Below are 19427 nucleotides of genomic sequence, written 5' to 3' on the forward strand. Positions count from 1 at the left end.
TTTGCGCCGTACTCAGTATATTTCATTCTTTTGGCCATCTTTGCCAGAAGGCTTGGTTCTGCAGCTTTAGTTAGGTGACTATTTGACTAAAGGAGGAAAGTTTATATTTACATGTTGACATCTCAATGACCGAGGTAGACTACCACATTACCCAGTAATAATCGAGTTTTGGTGTTTGACCTGGAAAATATCATCAGGAAAGATAGATATGGTCAGCCGTATTGCAGTAGAAAATAGATGGACGGATTAAAATGCATAAGAAAGTTGTTGATTTTTAATATTTTTTACAGTGATTTCTGTGATGTTTACTTTAAAATGTTAGCAAACATACATTCTTATTGTGGTAAATGCTTGAGAGCCAGATACAGTCATCAAAAGAGCCCTACCTGGCTCCTGAGCCATAGGTTCCCTACCTCTGCCCTAGTCCTTACCTTACCCTGCCCCACAAACCTCCAGTTTTAAAACGCCTGAAACCGACTGTTGAGAGCCATCCCAAACTTATTTCAGGGCTCACATCCAAATGCGCAAACCTCATTATCTGAAACTGTGGTCAGAAAAGTGGAAAAAGCATAATAGGTCTCCTTTAAATCAAAATAAAACAAACTATTTTCTGACACCTTTTGCTAACTGATCTTTTATTTGTATTTTGCACTGGACGGTTTTTCTCCTCTGGACTACTTTGATATCCCAAAATTCCCTCCAAATCTGAAAGCTCATGAAAAACGAGGGAGACTTGGAACTCCCTCTGGATGTGGGCGTCTGGCCATAGCTGCTTGTGGAGGGTTTTCTGCGCAAAAGTGACATTGAATGTAACACAGAGCTAGTGGGTTGCACCCACTTCAAAATCTATGTGAGACTCAACACCATGTTCTTCTATAACCATTGTTAATTAGCACAAAAGTAACACACTTTGTCTTCAGCAGAAGCATGATGTTAAAAAAAACAGTTACCTGGAGTGTATTGATTAGAAGAAAAATTGATCAGTAGAAATCTTGAATGTAAAATTATCATGGAAACTTTGCCATATTTCTTTTGGCCCAGGTATTTTTTGGGTGCAGTAAATGTATCTGTGCCACAATTAGGTTTTATATAGAAAAATAAAAATTTGTTTGGATTAGTTTGGATTGTACTAACAAATTACTTTTACTCTCTTAACATTTATTCAAATAACATTTTAGCTAAATATTACTTGTCAGAGTAATTTTATTGCAACAAACTTTTAACTTGGAATAACTATTTTTTGTGAACGCTACTTTTCCAACGAACTTGTTACTTTTACTTAACATTTTTTTGCGAACGCTACTTTTCCACGGATGTGTTGATTTACATTCCGTTTGCTACTTCTATTTCGACCAATTATTGCTCGTAGAGGGACTTACGCGTCGGGTGCTGTCACGTGATTCTGTTCCACCAATCCAACGTAATCTGGAGTGACGTTTGACTCCATTTTGCCAATCAAACGGAGCCAGACAGCAGGACCGTTGTTTTCTATCCAGGTACGAGTCGAATACCTTGATTTCCCCCCAGAGACCCTTAAAGTGGATGTTCAGCCTTATCTGACCGTGGAGAATGAAAATGTCCTTTAGCTACCTCGCATGTTTTTGACTTCCCTTAGATGCCTTTTCCCTTTTCGTCCCCAGTACGTTGTCTTGACCTTTACCCTTTTTGAGTGCATGTGGAGCTACACAGCGCACTTCCGCGTCTGACTTTGTACGGTGCTTTTAGACGGAGCTCCACACATACCCGTGGGATCAGAAGTACGTTAGTCGTCTTAATTTTCCCTTTTATAAAAATGCCCAGGTTGGTGGGTTGGCTTTGCTTTTGTGTGTTTGTTTGGTCTGTTTTGTTCTGCATTCATTGTAGTAGGTAGTTAATAAGTTTAGTTTTCTTTTGCTTTGCATTGTGTGCTGTATATTTCGCTTCTGTGTGATTTAGTTCAATGATTGTATTAGTCATTGTTAGAAAGCACACATTTAACACAAATGATGTCAGTGAACGCACCACCATGTGTGCAAATACACTATATGACCAAAACCTCACCTGCTGTGACCATCCCATTCCTAACCCATCGGGTTCAATATGATGACGGCTCACATTTTGCAGCAATTATGGCTTCAACTCTTCATGGAAGGGTGTCCACAAGGTTGAGGAGCATGTTTATCGGAATTTTTGACCATTCCTTCAAAAGCACATTTGTGAGGTCACACAGTGATGTTGGTGGAGAAGGCATGGCTCCAAGTCTCCGCTCTAATTCATCCCAAAGGTGTTCTATCAGGTTCAGGTCAGGACTCTGTGCAGGCCAGTGAAGTTCATCCACACCAGATTCTCTCATCTCTCATTTCTTTATGGACCTTGCTTTGTGCACTGGTGCATAGTCATGTTGGAGGAGGAATTGGCCCGCTCCAAACTGTTCCCATAAGGTTGGGAGCATGGAATTGTCCAAAATGTTTTGGTATCCCGGACAAGCCCATCTCCTGGAAAAACAACCCCACACCATAATTCCTCATCCACCAAATATCACACTTGGCACAATGCAGTCCCAAATGTACCGTTCTCCTGGCAACCTCCAAACCCAGACACATCCATCAGATTGCCAGATCGCAGATTGCGCAGCTGTTTGCGTTACGTTGTCTCTCCTTCCTCCTTGACAGCTGAGTGCACAATGTCTGCTGTGAACAGCCGCACGTTTGAGGACGTCAAAGCTGTCATCGTGTCATGTCATCAAAGCTCCACGCCATCTGAGAAGATATCCTTCTACAACAACTGGGCCAATTTCTATGAGCAGGTTGTTAATGCTGCTTAAGATATTGCAGCACACCATAGTAATACCCTAGCAGTGACCCCCCCCCCCAGTGGCTGTGAATATTATATATGACAACAGAGTTAATATGATACAGTGTGACTGTTTCAACACATTTTTAGGAAGATGGCTGTCCTGTTTTACAGTGACTCATTTGTATATATTTTTTTTTTTTAGTGACTCGTTTGTTTTGAAATTTCAACTTTATTCAACAGGATGTAGCAGTTCTTGACTACCGTGCACCCAGTCTGGCAGCCAAAGCCGTCGCGGCCCACTTTGGTGGCGAGCGCCAAGACGCCCTTGTGTTGGACGTTGCCTGTGGCACAGGAATGGTGGCCAAAATGGTACACAGCACGTTTATAAACACCTGCATGAAACAATCAATATTCTTTTTTTGCAGCATTTCATCAGAAATCACTCATCAAATACATAATTATCCATCCATCCATTTTCTATGCCACTTATCCTCACGAGGGTTGCGGGCGTGCTGGAGCCTATCCCAGCTTTCTTCGGGTGAGAGGTGGGGTACACCCTGGACTTGTCTGTGATTGGCTGGCGACCAGTCCAGGGTGTACCCCACCTCTTGCCCAAAGGACCCCCACGACCCTCGTGAGGATAAGTGAAAATGAATGAATGAATGAATATCAATAATGAATTTATTGACTTATGCCTAAAGAGTTTAGATGGGACAGGTCACTTGGGCCACAGTATGGACAGGGTGTCTATTAATACCATTAGTTAAATGGGATAACACTCACTGTGTCTGCTTCTGTGGTGCAGATGACGAAAGATGGATTTCAACATTTCGTGGGTGTGGATGCAAGTGAGGCGATGCTGCAGCAGGCCTCAGAGAGTGGACTGTACCAGGACCTGAAGCTGGCTCTGCTCGGAGAGGAGCCGCTTCCTGTTCAATTAGGTCATTCGTTCATGCTTGCCGAGCACCCACTCAATGGGCTGATTAAGTCACTTGGTGTTTCCTCCTGCAGGTCACTTTGACATAGTCCTGGTCGTTGGTGGTCTGAGCATGGGTCACTTAGAGGTGAAGGTCATCAGGGAGCTGTGCCAGGCTGCCAGACAGGGTGAGAGTGTTGGGTCCAAACATATACATCTGGTTCTGTGTGTAGTAACTCAATTTGTTGCATCATCTCAATGTCACGCAGGCGGTCTCATCTGCATGACGACCAGGAGTAACCCTGGCAACTTGAGCTACAAAGCGGCCTTGGAGGACGAGATAAAGCAGATGGAAGAGGAGGGACTGTGGTGTGGCGTTGACGTCACAGAGGAGAAGGAGTGGGAGCGAGCGGTGAACGAGCACGAGGAGGGCTACATGTCTGGATGTGTTTATCTTTTTAAGAAGCTTTAACTGTGACAAACACTGTCGGTGTTTACTGTACTCAATATGATGATGAATAAATGCCACGTCTATTTATTCAAGTCGTCTTCCACTTTATGTATCTCCTACACACAATCATGCAGGGCCTTTTCTAGCTTTGTGGGGGCCCTAGTCAATTAAGATACAGTTGGAGGGGCACCCGCTCTGTCAATCTATAACAAAAACATTCCCAACTCTTACATCATAGTGTCAAACTCAAGGCCCACAGGCCTAATGTGGCCCGCCATGCTGTGGAACTGGAAAATAGCATTAAAGCTGAGTCATATCACAGATCTTATCAAACAATGAGCTTACAATTACCCGGGCAACAAAATAATTCAATTTCAACTATTCCTGTAGCACAACTTCAGTGGCTAGTAAAGCTCTTTATGTCATTGAGACATGCCTGGAGTTTGGACAGCTGACTGGTTTGGTTAGGTTTCATTGATGAGTACAGTTGTGTGTCATCTGCATGGCAGTGGACGTTAATGGAGTGTTTTCAAATTATATTGCCTAAGGTGGCAATAAGGTGGCTGAGCAATACGGGTCCTAGCACAGACCTCTGTAGGATGCCATGACTGACCTTCCATTATTACTAATGGATACAAACTGCAGGCGATCTGACAAATTGCATTGGAACCATTTTAATGCTGTTCCTTTCATGTTCTAATCTCTGTATTGGAATTTGGTGATTTTCATTCATTTTCTACTGCTTATCCTCACAAGGGCGGTGGGGGGTGCTGGAGCCTATCCCAGCTGTCTTCGGGTGAGAGGCGGGGTACACCCTGGACTGGTCGCCAGCCAATCACAGGGCACATATAGACAAACAACCATTCACACTCACAGCCAAAGTCTTCTCCAAATTAGATGCAACATCAGCAACATTTTGGCAGGTTCTTCTGCATGAAGAATCACTTTTTTCACCGCTTTCTTTCTTTCTTTCAAGCACTTTCACCACTTTGGCAGATATTGCTTTCAGAGATCTGCATTTGGTATTTCATTGGTGAACGTTTTTATTTGAGAATCTCCCAATAATTGCAGGGACGGAGGGCGGTCTGCGAAATGCAGATGATATCCTGGTCTATGGAAAAGACAAAGCAGAACATGATGAAAAGATTCACGAAGAACTGAACTGTGAAAAAGGTAGCCTCACTCTCAACGACAAATGAGTTTGCTGTCAACTGAATAAAAATCCATAAATTAAAGCAATCAATGCTGATTCTGACAAAATTAGAGCCAGAACTTTGCAATGTGGAAGAAGTCAGCTGTGGCAAATTTTCACCCAGCCTACCAGTGCTCACAAAACTCCTGCATGAATTAAGAAGTGTCACACGGACATGGGACACAGAACAGAGAACAGCCTTTGAATACATATGCATGCCGAATTGGACATCCACGAGCAGGAAAGCAGCACATGTGTACCACATCACTGACTCTGCTGTACTGGCTACAGTCATTCATTCATTCATTCATTCATTCATTCATTTTCTACCGCTTTTGCTCACGAGGGTGCTGGAGCCTATCCCAGCTGTCTTTGGGCGAGAGGCGGGGTACACCCTGGACTGGTCGACAGCCAATCACAGGGCACATATAGACAAACAACCATTCACACTCACATTCATACCTATGGACAATTTGGAGTCACCAATTAACCTAGCATGTTTTTGGAATGTGGGAGGAAACCGGAGTACCCAGAGAAAACCCACGCATGCACAATGAGAACATGCAAACTCCACACAGATATGGCCGAGAGTGGAATTGAACCCTAGTCTCCTAGCTGTGCGCTAACCACTCGACCGCAGTGCCGCCCCTGACTACAGTCATACCTCATAAATGATCAACAGTTTGTACATACAGCTGCTCCTCCATAGCCCCTTTATCACAAGGTGTTCCCCAAGGTTCGGTGCTTGGTCCTCGCCTCTTCATCCTGTACATCTTTCCACTTGGTAACATCATCCGTTGACTTACAGCTATACATCTCCACCTCCTCCCTCCATCAACTCCAATATCTACTCCACCCTCACCAACTGTTTAACTGACATTACAACCTGGATGGAACACAACTTCCTCAAACTCAACAGTGACAAAAAATAGTCATCATTGGTCCCAAAAACATCACAAAATCCACCCATGACTCCTGTCTCCAACTTGACAACGCCACCTTCATTCCATCCCCTCTCATCCGCAACCTTGACTTTCATTTGAACCCCACGAAAAACAATTAACCTGGACTGCATGTTTACATCTTAAGAACATAGCTTGACTCCATCCATCACTTACATTCTCTGCCACTGAAACCCTCATCCATACATTTATCACATCTAGAATCGACTACTGGAATAGCATTCTCTATGGTACGTCATCCAAAATCCTCAACAGACTACAATATATTCAGAAGTTCGCTTCAAGCATTCTGCATTTATGGCTGGCATAAAATATGAAACCCCTCTCAATATGTTGCAGTATGCAATCTTAAACTTGTTTCACAAAATACACAGTGTTTTGCACTTCAGTGTTGCATCAGTCACTGATTGTGTTTTTTTCCTTCGTCTGCTTGCTTGCTGGTGATATAAAGTCAGTTGTAAAACTGCTTGTAACACTGAACGTGTTCATCAGTGTTACATGTACGCCAACAAGGCCATCTGAACATTAAAATGTCCATCTTTCCAGTATCGGTTTTTATTATCGGGCTGCATGGTGGTTGAGTGGTTGGCATGTTGGGCACAGTCAGGAGATCAGGGAGACCTGGGTTCAAATTTCTGCATATGGAGTTTGCATGTTCTCCCCGTGCATGCGTGGGTTTTCTCCGGGTACTCCGGTTTCCTCCCACATTCCAAAAACATGCTAGGTTAATTGGCCACTCCAAATTGTCCATAGGTATGAATGTGAGTGTGAATGGTTGTTTGTCTATATGTGCCCTGTGATTGGCTGGCCACCAGTCCAGGGTGTACCCCGCCTCTCACCCAAGACAGCTAGGATAGGCTCCAGCATACCTCTGTGATCCTAATGAGGATTAGTGGGTTTTCATTATCTGGAAAATACAGATGATACCGATGTCTACTGATATATATATATATATTTTTATGCAATGTTGGCCCGCCGATAACATCGAATAAACATCTCGAATAAATATTGACAACTAATATCATATTTTAATGGGATATTGGCCCAAATAAATATTCACATCCTGAATAAATATTGACGACTAATATCATATTTCTATGGGATATTGGCCCAGATAAATACTGACAATGTACAAAAAGTGCTTAAGAACAGTCAGTAGTAGCTTACATTTCACTTCCAAATACTCATTTAGAGAGACAGACAAACACTTTTATTTGTCTGGCAACTTCAACAACGTGGAAGTATGAATCCGCTGATCTTTCAACATATAAATTTGATTCTATCATTTTTGACAAACACAACAGTTCAAGCACAAATACTAATTAATCGCTAATACATGCTAATAATGACACAAATAAATTCCCTTGCAAGTCTTAATCGCCATCACATGGAGCGCTGTGTATGCTCGCACACGTCCACCTTTGTGCCATTGACACAAGTCCCTATATAGTTGTGCTCGGCTATGCCTGCTCGTAACATACAGTTTAGCTTGCAGTTCAAAGCAAAAACAAATCAGCCGAGAAACGGTTCACGTCTAAAAAGCATTATTAGTTGGGACACTCGTATGCCAAAGTACTACTGTGTAATGACAAAAAAATACCTGCAGTGCTCAAGTGCCTTCTCTCTGGCATTTGAGAATCGACGTACTCGTTACAACTCAACTCAACAGCGACAGGTGATACAAATAAGTTGTCGAAAGAGCCATCTGCCACGGCTTTGAAGCTGAACAAACTTTTCTTTGTCCATTTCTGCCCAATATTTGTTCCGACATGTGCTACCACATGAACTCCCAAAACACTGCGTTTCTGCCAACTACAGTGTGGGCTGAGGGTGCCCATGTTTGTCACACGTAAAAAAAATAGTGTCAGTAAAGAGAATTTCCGTTAAGTCATTAACTCTAACTTTGCGAGACCTAATAAAAAAGCGTTTGGTGACAAAATAATTCTTTGACATGACACATGGAATGATTTGTACTGTGTCAATAAAGATTAAAATGTCAACTTTATTCAACAGGATGTGGCAGTTCTGCCAGACTGTTTGGCAGCCAACTTTTGTGAAGACGCCCTGGTGTTTGACATATACGCTATACACTAGTTTAGTCTGGCTGCCATCATTATGTACTGTGAGTATGTATAGCTACTGTATGTATTGTACAGGTACAGGAGGAACAAAGAAGCAATCACCACATGACAGAGCCCACCAGAGGAGAGATGTCTGTCATCACCCAAACCCCCCGATCACAGACACTCTGAAAAAGACGCCCCCCCGGAGGCAGACGGCACACCGCCAAGCTGGGTGGGGAGGGGATCAGACAGGCACCAACAGACAGTGAGAACCGCAAATGAAGTTAACCTCCAAGGGGTATAAAAACAAATACAAATGGCCCCAGGTTGTACTATGGACACCAATGGCTTAGGCTTTTTCTCATGCTTGATGTATGCCAATCATTGGAGCTGTCATGCCCCCACTGGGGGACACCCCGCCCCCACTATTTGAGAAGCAATAGACTTCCTTGTACGTAGTATGTTACGTGAGAGACAAGTCCAACATTTGTTTTGTTTTTTGGTAGATTGATGCTAACCTAAACTACAAAGAAAACATGTCAGCTTTCTAGGATTGCCGACCATCCATTAAAAAACCGAAGCATTGCATATTTCAAAGTACACTTCCTGTATTGAGCTGACAAGGGTCGCACTTTGTCCCTTATTACAGCCAGAATCAAACTTACGTTCGTACTATATATGTTATGTTACTATAGAGTCAATTGATGACAGCTTATTTGAGGCTATGCCATTCCATACCACAATGTCTGCCTCTCATTGAAGCAGCTAGCTAGTGAAAAATTATACGACTATTTTTTATGACAGTGACAAGACTCAAGTTCAATTCCACCCTCGGCCATCTCTGTGTGGAGTTTGCATGTTCTCCCCGTGCATGCGTGGGTTTTCTCCGGGTACTCCGGTTTCCTCCCACATTCCAAAAACATGCTAGGTTAATTGGCCACTCCAAATTGTCCATAGGTATGAATGTGAGTGTGAATGGTTGTTTGTCTATATGTGCCCTGTGATTGGCTGGCCACCAGTCCAGGGTGTACCCCGCCTCTTGACCCTCGTGAGGATAAGCGGTAGAAAATGAATGAATGAATGAATGACAGTGACATTTAGTCTTCAAAACAAAGTCTTTACAGCATGTAGTTAGTTCGGAAGTGGCTATCAGGTTCATGGTGATATCTTAGCATTAGTAGTAAAATTTCAACTTTGTTCTCACGCTGTCATTATAATATTTGTGTCTTGTCATCAAAACACTACTTGTGTGTCTAAGTTGTTTAACATAAACACAAAGTGTGTCCAGCTATATGATAGTGACACTATCACAGAAGTCTCACCAAAAGGTCAAAGAATATCTGCTTCAACTCTTACTATTTTTAAAACTGTTCCATTCATACATTCATCCAAATTCATTTTTTGGGGATAGAGAGAGTTGTAATTTCTTCTTTGTGTTAGCCTCTGGTGTTTCGCCCAAGCCTGGATGTACCTGCTTTGTGAATAAATGTTGACATTGATTCATTCATTCATTTGACAATCACATAAAACACGATACGCCTTGCACTATTATAACTGAATGTATACCGAAGAAAGATATTTCCATTATTACTGTATTCTGTTAATTGTTATTGTAAAAACACATTTATTAAAAAAATCATTTGTGAGGATTTGTCTGACTGTATTACACGCAGCAACTGAAATTCAGGTTTGTGTACTCAATTTGCCATCAATTCGGTGCATCCCTTATTTATTTTCAGGGAGTTGGCAACCCTAATCCTTGCCCAAACACTCAACTGTAAACTACTTTTCTATTGCTGTATTCATTCAGTCATTTTCTACCGCTTATTCTCACAAGGGTCGCAGGCATGCTGGAGCCTATCCCAGCTGTCTTCGGGCCAGAGGCGGGGCACACCCTGGACTGGTGGCCAGCCAATCAAGGATGAGAATTTTCAACCTGTGTCCTCATAAAGTCTAGATCAGCATAACTTGTTTGATGAGTTACACAGACACTTAAACAGTTGACAGGGAAAGACAGACAAAGTGAAAGATTTAGCTTATGCACACACAAAAAAAAACGATACACAGACACAAAAACATACACAAATTGTCCGTAGGCCATCTCTGTGTGGAGTTTGCATGTTCTCCCCGTGCATGCGTGGGTTTTCTCTGGGTACTCCGTTTTCCTCCCACATTCCAAAAACATGCTAGCCAAATTGTCCATAGGTATGAATGTGAGTGTGAATGGTTGTTTGTCTATATGTGCCCTGTGATTGGCTGGCCACCAGTCCAGGGTGTACCCCGCCTCTCGCCCAAGACAGTTTGGGATAGGCTCCAGCACCCCCGCGACCCTCGTGAGGAAAAAGCAGTAGAAAATGAATGAATGAATGAGTCTTGTGCGGCGCCCGCTAGGTTAGCCCATCCCTAGCCATCTAGCCAGCTTTTTGGTCTAGTGTTATTTTTCTCCTTTGAACAATGGCTTCCATAACTTTTACATACTGCAGTTCTATGAATGTCCTGCAAAGGGCGACTTGCCTCGCAGCGTCAGCTGTGCATATAAATCGCCAGGTTTTAACATAGCACCAATATTTATTCACTTAAACGTCTCCAACATGAAATAAACATCTTCTAAATAACTTACGGCGTTGTTTCTATGATTCTTCACATTGGATGAGCACAGATTAACATCCTTATCCTTTAGAATAGTTATAGTTAGAACGACAACTACACTCACAATATAGCTCTAATTTATAACAGAAAACATTTGTTTAACAAAAATATGCAAATGTTACAAACAAATGCCTTCAGGGCAACATAGTGCAAGCTTTAACAACAACAACAACACAAAAACACACCACAGAGCTGAAACAAGTGTCCATGATTTAAAGGCATTTGACAAGTGTTAGCTTTTTAGCATGCAGTCCAAGTTGAGGACTTTCCAGCAGAATGTTTTGACTCGGAGGGAGGAGCCTCGAATGTTGATGTGCATGTGACAAAAGCATCCAGCCAGTGATTGGTCAATTTTTTTTGCTATGTTTGACAACGCACAATAAATGTCATTTCATTTCTGCAGGTGAACTACAAAGACGCTGACGCTGACTTTCCGTAAGTTGTCTTTCCTTTACGTATTTCATGAGCATCATTATCGATATCAATGACATGTGAACTCATATTTTAGTCATAGGGAGAGTAGTTTTGTGTCATTTGTTTTGTGTCATTTAACAACTACGTAAATTAAGGTTGACTTAAGGCTGAGGGGCGAAATATCTTCGAGGATAACCTCAGCAGTCCAGTTTCAATACCCTGAGAATACAATGGCCTGGATAGCAATATCCATGGACCTATTTTTGGTGTAGTTGAATCATTTGTTAAATTCTTTGTTTTGTTGAGAGGGTTGCCAGCCATCTCTTGGAAAACACTGGCCACACAGTCAGATCTGGGTATTAATCTCTGTTTGGGCATCTCAGTGTGGAGATGTTTGCGTGGTCTCCCCCGTGCTTGTGTGGGTTTTCTCAGCTTACATTGGTTTCCTCCCATATTTCAAAAACATGCATGTTCGCTTAATTGCAGAATCTAAATTGTCTAAATTGCTAGGTTAATTGGCCACTCCAAATTGTCCATAGGTATGAATGTGAGTGTGAATGGTTGTTTGTCTATATGTGCCCTGTGATTGTCTGGTGACCAGTCCAGGGTGTACACCACCTCTCGTCCAAAGTCAGCTGGAATAGGCTCCAGTGTACTCCAGCAGCATGGAAGACGGATGGGATGGACAGCAATGAAAGAATGAAATAGCAGAATTCAAAACTGCACTTTTTTTTTTAAATTTTGCCCATCATCCACCAACCATATATCAGACCGTCTTTCCCATTTCTGTGTGTTGTAAAGACAGAAAAACTGCTAGCACGAGGCAGCTAACAATGCATGTAATGGGTTTCAACTTTTTTGCCTATAAAGCCTTAAAAAACGTCAACAATGTTCAATTTACATGCCGTGACCTGCATAATAACCAAGCTATAGCAACATTGTTATTGTAGGAACTAACACCAAGGAACTACTTTTCTAGTGTACTAGTGTGCCAAGATCTACTGTATCACTATCAATAATCAATATCATGTGACTTACTGGATGGACAGTTAGCAATTCTTTGTAGGTTGTGATACCGTCTCTTGGAGACAGCAGAAACGTTCCCGATCTACCTACCTGGTCTTGGCAAGATCCACATTAACACCATTAGGTCATGGTGGTCCTGACATGCCAGTTTCACCCTCTAAACCTTGCCCGCTCAGCCTTCTAAAACCTGAAGCTCCTCCATAGATTCAGGTTCAACAAGTAATAGTTCTGGATCCTGTTTTTTTGTCCCGAATGAGTCGTTGTCATCAACTCTCATGTCGTCTGCCATGATAAGTAATAGAATGCACTCTCTATGCTGCTGCTATTGACAAAAGTAGCGTTAGGTGTTATGGGCTCGGTGAAATCAAGTTTGGCTAAAGATGATTTGCTTGGTTTTTCCCCGGTGTCCGACTAGGAACCAGACGGGGAGGGGGTGGTAGACTTGTCCGTGTTGTTGTGTACCCTTTTTAAGGGGTCTGCATGTTTGTCGTGCTGCCGTTGTACGGCTTCTTAACACGGCATTCTTTGCAAATGACAGACGTTTTGTCGAGCTTTCCGTCGTTCTTTGCGAATCCGTAGTGTTTCCAAACATACCATTTAAACGTCGCGGGTGGGTTAATTATAGAAACTTCCTCACTGCTGCTTGCGTGTGAACGTCCGTGCTGTTTTACTAGTAGTTCCATGTGGAACTCACGGCTTCCGTCCATATTCAACACAAAATGTGAAATAATGATGGTGCATTCATTGCACCTGGGGAACAGAATAGGGAGCGAAGTTTAACCTTAATAAAACGGCGCTTACATCGGATTTTACCGATAACCACAAATGCATCGCGATGAATCTGGATTTCACCCGTCAATTGCATCCATACCGAGTGATGAGCCGATGCAGTGCATCGCGCACATGCACGTCAATGCATCGATTAATATTGATTATTTTCCACTCTTAACTTTGAATACACATAAAAGGGAAAGACGTGTGTTGTGTCATGTCTCACAGAAGGGTTGTGGATGGACAAAATTCCCCTTGTCTCGACAAATCAGTTGAAAAAAGTGTTCTTCGGGTAATGTGTCAAATAAAGCCACTGTTTGTGTTACATTGTCTGCTTCCTTGTCACTTTCACAGCTGAGTGAAAAATGTCTGCTGCAGAGAGCCGCACGTTTGAAATCGTCAAAGATGTGGTCTTGACAGCTCACAAGAGCTGCACGACAGCTGAGAAGATAGACTTCTACAACGTCTGGGCCAGAACCTATGATCAGGTCATGAATGCTGCTTAATACATCACAGCAATCCTCCACTTTTGGCGCCAAGCATCTGTGTGGTCTTATGCTATATGGTGACAGTAAGGCACACGACACATTTTCAGGCACACGACAGTCAGGTTTTATCAGGTCTGGGCGAATTATTAATGTAGTTCTTTGATTGTGCTAATTTATGATACTGTGTGATTCCGTATGATCATTTACTTCAGAATTGTTTGAACCAACCAAACTAAACAAATTGTTTAAACGAATCATAAAATAATGTTAAATAACAGTCTGACTAACGGTGTCATCTTACAAAGACAACTAAACTCATCACACGGCAACTTAACACTCAACAGGTGTCCATAAGAAATATACAAAGAAGTACCAATACAAGTAAATAAAAGTAAATATTTAAAAAAAACTGCACGGCGAGCGAGTGGTTAGCATGTAGACCTCACAGCTAGGAGACCAGGGTTCAATGCCACCCTCGGCCATCTCTGTGCATGCGTGGGTTTTCTCCGGGTACTCCGGTTTCCTCCCACATTCCAAAAACATGCTAAGTTAATTGGTGACTCCAAATTGTCCATAGGTATGAATGTGAGTGTGAATGGTTGTTTGTCTATATGTGCCCTGTGATTGGCTGGCCACCAGTCCAGGGTGTACCCGAAGACAGTTGGGATAGGCTCCAGCACCCCCGCGTCCCTCGTGAGGATAAGCGGTAGAAAATGAATGAATGAATGAAAATGAATTAAAAAAAACAACTATTTTGACATTTTCCCATAACGCATTGTGTACGAGCACAGCAATAATGTCAGCTTCCTCTGGACTCCTCTGCCTCCCTCTGGTGGACAGAGACAGCATTGCAGCACCATCCATCCATTTTCTCTGCAGCATATTTGTTTTCATTTTTAACTTGAATTGTAAAATTTCCTAGGTACACCTATTGAGTGTTAAGTTGCTGTGTGATGAGTTTAGCGTTCTTTGTAATTGTACTTTACAAAGCAGGTTGTTATAAACCCTGGCTGGGATGTAAACACCAGAGGCCTAACCTAACCCAACTCTCTCCAGTCCCAAAAGCCACCTGACAACTTCTTTCTCTGTACATGAATTTGTTTACAATACATAAAAAACAGTAGGGATTTAACAAACAAAATGTCCATCACTCCCAAAGTCCACCAGACGTCCAATTGACCCTTCTCCCTCTCCCACTCTAGTAGTGTGTAGTCGACCAGAAATCTATCCCGATCATCGGTCACGACTATCTCATCGCCCAGTCCTTGGTTTTATAATGACTCCTTTGTAGTGTATCAATAAAGAAGTGTTTGTTCTGACATTTCAACTCCATTCAACAGGATCAGGCAGTTCTTGACTACCGTGGACCCAGTATGGCAGCCAAAGCTATCTCCACCCACTTCACTGGCAACCGCCAAGCCGCTGTGGTGCTGGACGTGGCCTGTGGCACAGGACTGGTGTCCGACCTGGTACAGTGCCTTGTTAACATGTGTAACTGACTCCCAAGTTGTCTTATGGTGCAGAAGAGACCACGCTCCAACTGATGTTTCACCAGAGTTGATTCACTGCGCTCTTCTTTTCTCCAGCAAACACCGTGAAAAACTACAACAAGGCAATTGAGATAATAATAAGCGTTTCACGGTTTAAAATAAATAAACAGCAGTGAAACGAAATATTACAAATATAATATAAAACAAAAATGAAAGTATGACGACATACACCTTCTGGCCATACATTGAGGATCATCAGTTATTAAAATCGTCTTTACAGTGCTCGTGAGCTGCTAGCATCTTGAATCGCTCCCGAACTTTCTCTCTACCACGTGACCTAGGAGCTGTAGGCCTCCTCCCCGGTCATGTGACACAGCATATTTAACAATACGCAGTTTGAACGGCAGAGGGCATCAGCAATCTATTACACAGAAACAACTCAAATGAACATGTCTTTGAGACATTTCATGAGAATGTATTATCAATGAAATAATTATACAGTCATCCCTCCTTTATTAAGGTTAATTGGTTCCAGACCTGGCAGAGATAAGTCACTTTCTGCAGTGAGGGTCATTATTTAGAAAGCAAAACCTGGAGCATACAAAACATCTTTAGAGCTAACACCCCTGCATTCATCTTTAGTTACCCAATATGGTAGACACAATAACAGAAAAGGAATTGGCGTTGGGGGTTCAGAGTTAAATTTTAGCTTTGTGTGGGTTACGGGTACAACAGTAGCCCGTTTTGTTATAACGCTTATTACTATTGTGTTATTATTACTGTGCCTGTTGTGGGGTCAATCAAACATGCAGTGATAGCAGTATATATACAGTAACATTACCGATACCTAGCGACCTAATTTCTGATGCTCTTATATAGCATCAGAAATTTAAGGCGTCTTCATTTAGCCATTTTTGTTCTTGAATTAATTAATTAATTTAGAAAGAAAAAAAGGAAAAAAATTATTTGAATTAATTTTTTTCACTTTTAGGCAACCATGAAACGGCATTATTTATTAATTATTTTTGGAAAAACCATGATATTGAAGCCACTAAATTTGAATTGACTTGAATAAAGCCATACATCAGGGGTGTCCAAACCACAGAGGGCTGCATTCTGAAAAATTAAAGATTAATTTTACAGTATGTGCTAAACTATCTGAACTACCTTAGCTTTATGCTATTAGCAACAAAGCCCTGTTGGATCTTAAAGGGGAACTGCATCTTTTTGCCCATCATTCCAATCATGAACAACATGAAACATGAACACATATTTCTATCCCTTAACTGTGCATTATAGCGTGAGAAAACAAGTTAATATGAGCTAACTAACCATGAACATGGGAAATACTTATTTTGACACTAAAGCCCTCTCATAAACCAGCAACAGTGTTCCATTTACGTAACTGACTTGTATATTAACCAAGCTACAGCGATATTATTACTGTAGCAGCTAACATGAAAAACTATATTTATATGTTATTGTTACTGCATACCAAACAATTAAACGTTGTTAGTGTTTTTTTTAGAGTGCTTTGCAGTAGGTGTGTCCCACTGACGTGCATTGTTAGCTAGCTCATATGAACGTTTTATGGCGTAAAGCACAGAAAAGGATAGAAATATATGTTCATGTTTCACATAAGGATTGTGAATGATGGGCAAAATTCCCCCCAAAAAGTGCAGTTCCCCTTTAAGGAAGTTAAAAGTAGAGCTTCAATATGCAAAGAGAAGAAATATGAGTGAGACAAAAAGAATTCTGAGTAAACAAGTTATTGCAAACAAGCATTAAAGTGAAATAGGCGATCAGCTGATCAAATGTTTAAGACCACAGCCTTTAAAGTATCCACTAAACATAAAGTGCCCATACTGATTCATTCTTCTGTGCAGCTGAAGAAAAATGGATTTCGACATTTTGTGGGTGTGGATGCAAGTGAGGCGATGATGCAGCGGGCCATAAAGAGTGGACTGTACGACGACCTGAAGCTGGCTGTGCTTGGCGAGAAGCCACTTCCTGTCCAATCAGGTCATTACTTTATTTATGTATGTTGCGCTCCCTCACAATGATATGATAACGCCACATTGTCTCCCCATGCAGACCACTTTGACGTAGTGGTAATCGTTGGTGCTCTCAGCGTGGGACACATCGATGTGAAGGTCATCAGGGAGCTGTGCCAGGCTGCCAAACAGGGTGAGAGTTCTGGGTCCAACTGGTTCTCTGTGTGGTATCCTGACTTGTCACCCCACGTAACTTCTCGCCACACAGGCGGTCTCATCTGCATGACGACCAGGGGTAACCTTGACAATGCAAGCTACAAAGCGGACTTGGAGGACCAGATAAAGCAGCTGGAGGAGGAGGGACTGTGGCGTTGCGTGGAGGTCAGAGAGGAGAAGGAGTGGGAGAGAGCTGTGAGGGCGTACGAGGAGGGCTACATACGTGGATGTGTGTATGTCTATGAGAAGCTTTAACTCTTACATAAACACTATGTCACTGAATAACTCTGAATAAACACCGCCGTTCATTCAAGTTGTTATCCACCTTCTTGCTTCCTATACACGATCATGTCCACTTTTAGGATGACAAACATGCATCTTTATGATCTATAAAGGACTAATAGCTAATAACAGACACAAACTACACTAGTATTTACAGATGAAATGCGATACACCATAAGCCGTTTTTTTCTTCTTGTGCCGGCAAGACACGGCGCAGCAAATTTAGAACCCTCCACAAAAGGGGTCTCAAACTCAATTTACCTGGGGGCCACTGGAGCTAGGGTCTGGGCAAGGCTGGGCCGCATCAGGTTTCCCCCCCCCAAAAAACGCATTTATTAAAAACAGAAAATATACAAACTTTTTCAGTGCTTTGGTTCCGATTTTCTACAATAAAAGCTCTGATAAAACATTCCACTGTTCTCAAATATCTTAATTTTAATTTTTCTGTACAAAATAACATAACAAAAATAATTAAACAAATCAAGAATAAAGAAAATCAATCAATCAGTAATAAATAAATATAATAATAATAATAATAAAACAGCAAATAATAAAAACTTAAGAAACCACATATAGTTGGTGGGTAGACAAATTATTTTTTTCAGATTAAAATGAACAAAGCATTATTAGAGCCCTGTAGACATGACAAAACACGACTATAGTCACATTTATACTCTTTTTATTTACAACATATTGCGCAACTGCAGGGTCTTGAGACACATGCTAACTCGCAAACTAGAGAGCTAGCGACCTAAACAGTAGCCTTCAAGTTATTTCCTTTAAACTTAAATAGCCAAAAACTTACCACTTCCACACGTACAGGGAGGATAACTATTAACAGTTATTTAACCTTTAACATGAACATTAATCAAAAAATAATAATTTTTTCTGGGTACATGATACCATACAGCATCCGTATCAAACTTGCGCGGGCCGCGGGGGCCTCAAACAAGTGTCCTGCGGGCCACATTTGGCCCGCGGGCCGCGTGTTTGAGACCCCTGCTCCATAAGGATTTTGTTCTCTCCTCGTGGTGGTTCATCCACGGTCCAACAGGTGCTGTACAATGCCTTGTTGGTTTTTTCTCTCCTCATGTTTATCGTCACGGAACAACAGATGTCTAACCTGTTGGATTTTTCTCTCCTCAGTTTTATCTTCACAGAACAAGTCTCGTCAGGGTCATCAATGTCGCAGGACAAATATTGAAAAGAAATATATTTTAAAGGGGGGCGTTTGGCCTTTATTCTTCTCATTTCTTCTCAACACTCGGAGAGGGGAGGAAAAAACAACGACTCCAAACTTGACTCAGTGTGGGACTGGGACTAAAAAAAACCTCGGCATACAAAATACAAAATCTGTGGGCCAACTCGATCTGCTGCCTTCATCATACGAATTCTGCGATACACCAAAAAAGTTCCCAATCCAATCAGCAACAGACCTGTTGGTAGACCCACATAGGTAGACGTCTTCAATGTCCTCCATGGAAACAATCGCCAGGCACATGAACTTTCTCTTCCCCTAACTGTCCATCACGTACCCTAGCGGTGAACGTTCCGTCAGGGCAGGCGGGTTCTCCCGAACCTGAGCTTCTCGTCGCGTCAATGCGTGGAGAGACCAGTTGATCAATTCCATGATTTTGGCTTTTGGAGAACAGTGCAGAGGCTCTTGAGAAAGTATAAGACAAGATTAAACGAGACATAAGAAGCAAGCAAAGCAGGGAAGATAAGGGATAAGAGTCAG

The 19427-nt window shown here is 42.1% G+C and overlaps 2 protein-coding genes across 4 annotated transcripts; both read left to right on the forward strand.

The window, feature by feature from the left end:
• Positions 1 to 1441: 1441 nt before the first annotated feature.
• Positions 1442 to 4214, forward strand: LOC131138688 (methyltransferase-like protein 27). 3 transcript variants are annotated; one of them, XM_058087836.1, is made up of 7 exons: positions 1468 to 1496; positions 1641 to 1757; positions 2652 to 2785; positions 3016 to 3144; positions 3581 to 3716; positions 3787 to 3879; positions 3961 to 4214. In XM_058087836.1, the coding sequence occupies exons 3-7, from the start codon at positions 2663 to 2665 to the stop codon at positions 4161 to 4163; spliced, it is 684 nt and encodes a 227-aa protein (XP_057943819.1). In that variant the 5' UTR covers positions 1468 to 1496; positions 1641 to 1757; positions 2652 to 2662; the 3' UTR covers positions 4164 to 4214. The 3 variants fall into 3 exon arrangements, with proteins under 3 accessions (XP_057943818.1, XP_057943819.1, XP_057943817.1); XM_058087835.1 differs by lacking the exon at positions 1641 to 1757 and having other exon boundaries at positions 1442 to 1496; XM_058087834.1 differs by lacking the exon at positions 1468 to 1496 and having other exon boundaries at positions 1504 to 1757.
• A 7203-nt stretch (positions 4215 to 11417) lies between these two features.
• Positions 11418 to 17662, forward strand: LOC131138481 (methyltransferase-like protein 27). The gene is made up of 6 exons (XM_058087430.1): positions 11418 to 11443; positions 13574 to 13707; positions 15048 to 15176; positions 17084 to 17219; positions 17292 to 17384; positions 17460 to 17662. The coding sequence occupies exons 2-6, from the start codon at positions 13585 to 13587 to the stop codon at positions 17660 to 17662; spliced, it is 684 nt and encodes a 227-aa protein (XP_057943413.1). The 5' UTR covers positions 11418 to 11443; positions 13574 to 13584.
• Positions 17663 to 19427: the final 1765 nt, after the last annotated feature.

This window comes from Doryrhamphus excisus, chromosome 11, assembly GCF_030265055.1.
Source record: "Doryrhamphus excisus isolate RoL2022-K1 chromosome 11, RoL_Dexc_1.0, whole genome shotgun sequence".
In the NCBI taxonomy this organism is placed as follows: Eukaryota; Metazoa; Chordata; class Actinopteri; order Syngnathiformes; family Syngnathidae; genus Doryrhamphus; species Doryrhamphus excisus.

Excerpts from the sequence above, each read along its gene's own strand:
- LOC131138688 (XM_058087835.1), top strand. The coding sequence starts at position 2,663 with ATGTCTGCTGTGAACAGCCGCACGTTTGAGGACGTCAAAGCTGTCATC. Across the intron at positions 2,786-3,015 it reads GGGCCAATTTCTATGAGCAG|GATGTAGCAGTTCTTGACTA; the intron begins GTTGTTAATGCT and ends TTTATTCAACAG. Across the intron at positions 3,145-3,580 it reads CAGGAATGGTGGCCAAAATG|ATGACGAAAGATGGATTTCA; the intron begins GTACACAGCACG and ends TCTGTGGTGCAG.
- LOC131138481 (XM_058087430.1), top strand. The coding sequence starts at position 13,585 with ATGTCTGCTGCAGAGAGCCGCACGTTTGAAATCGTCAAAGATGTGGTC. Across the intron at positions 17,220-17,291 it reads GCCACTTCCTGTCCAATCAG|ACCACTTTGACGTAGTGGTA; the intron begins GTCATTACTTTA and ends CTCCCCATGCAG. Across the intron at positions 17,385-17,459 it reads GTGCCAGGCTGCCAAACAGG|GCGGTCTCATCTGCATGACG; the intron begins GTGAGAGTTCTG and ends CTCGCCACACAG.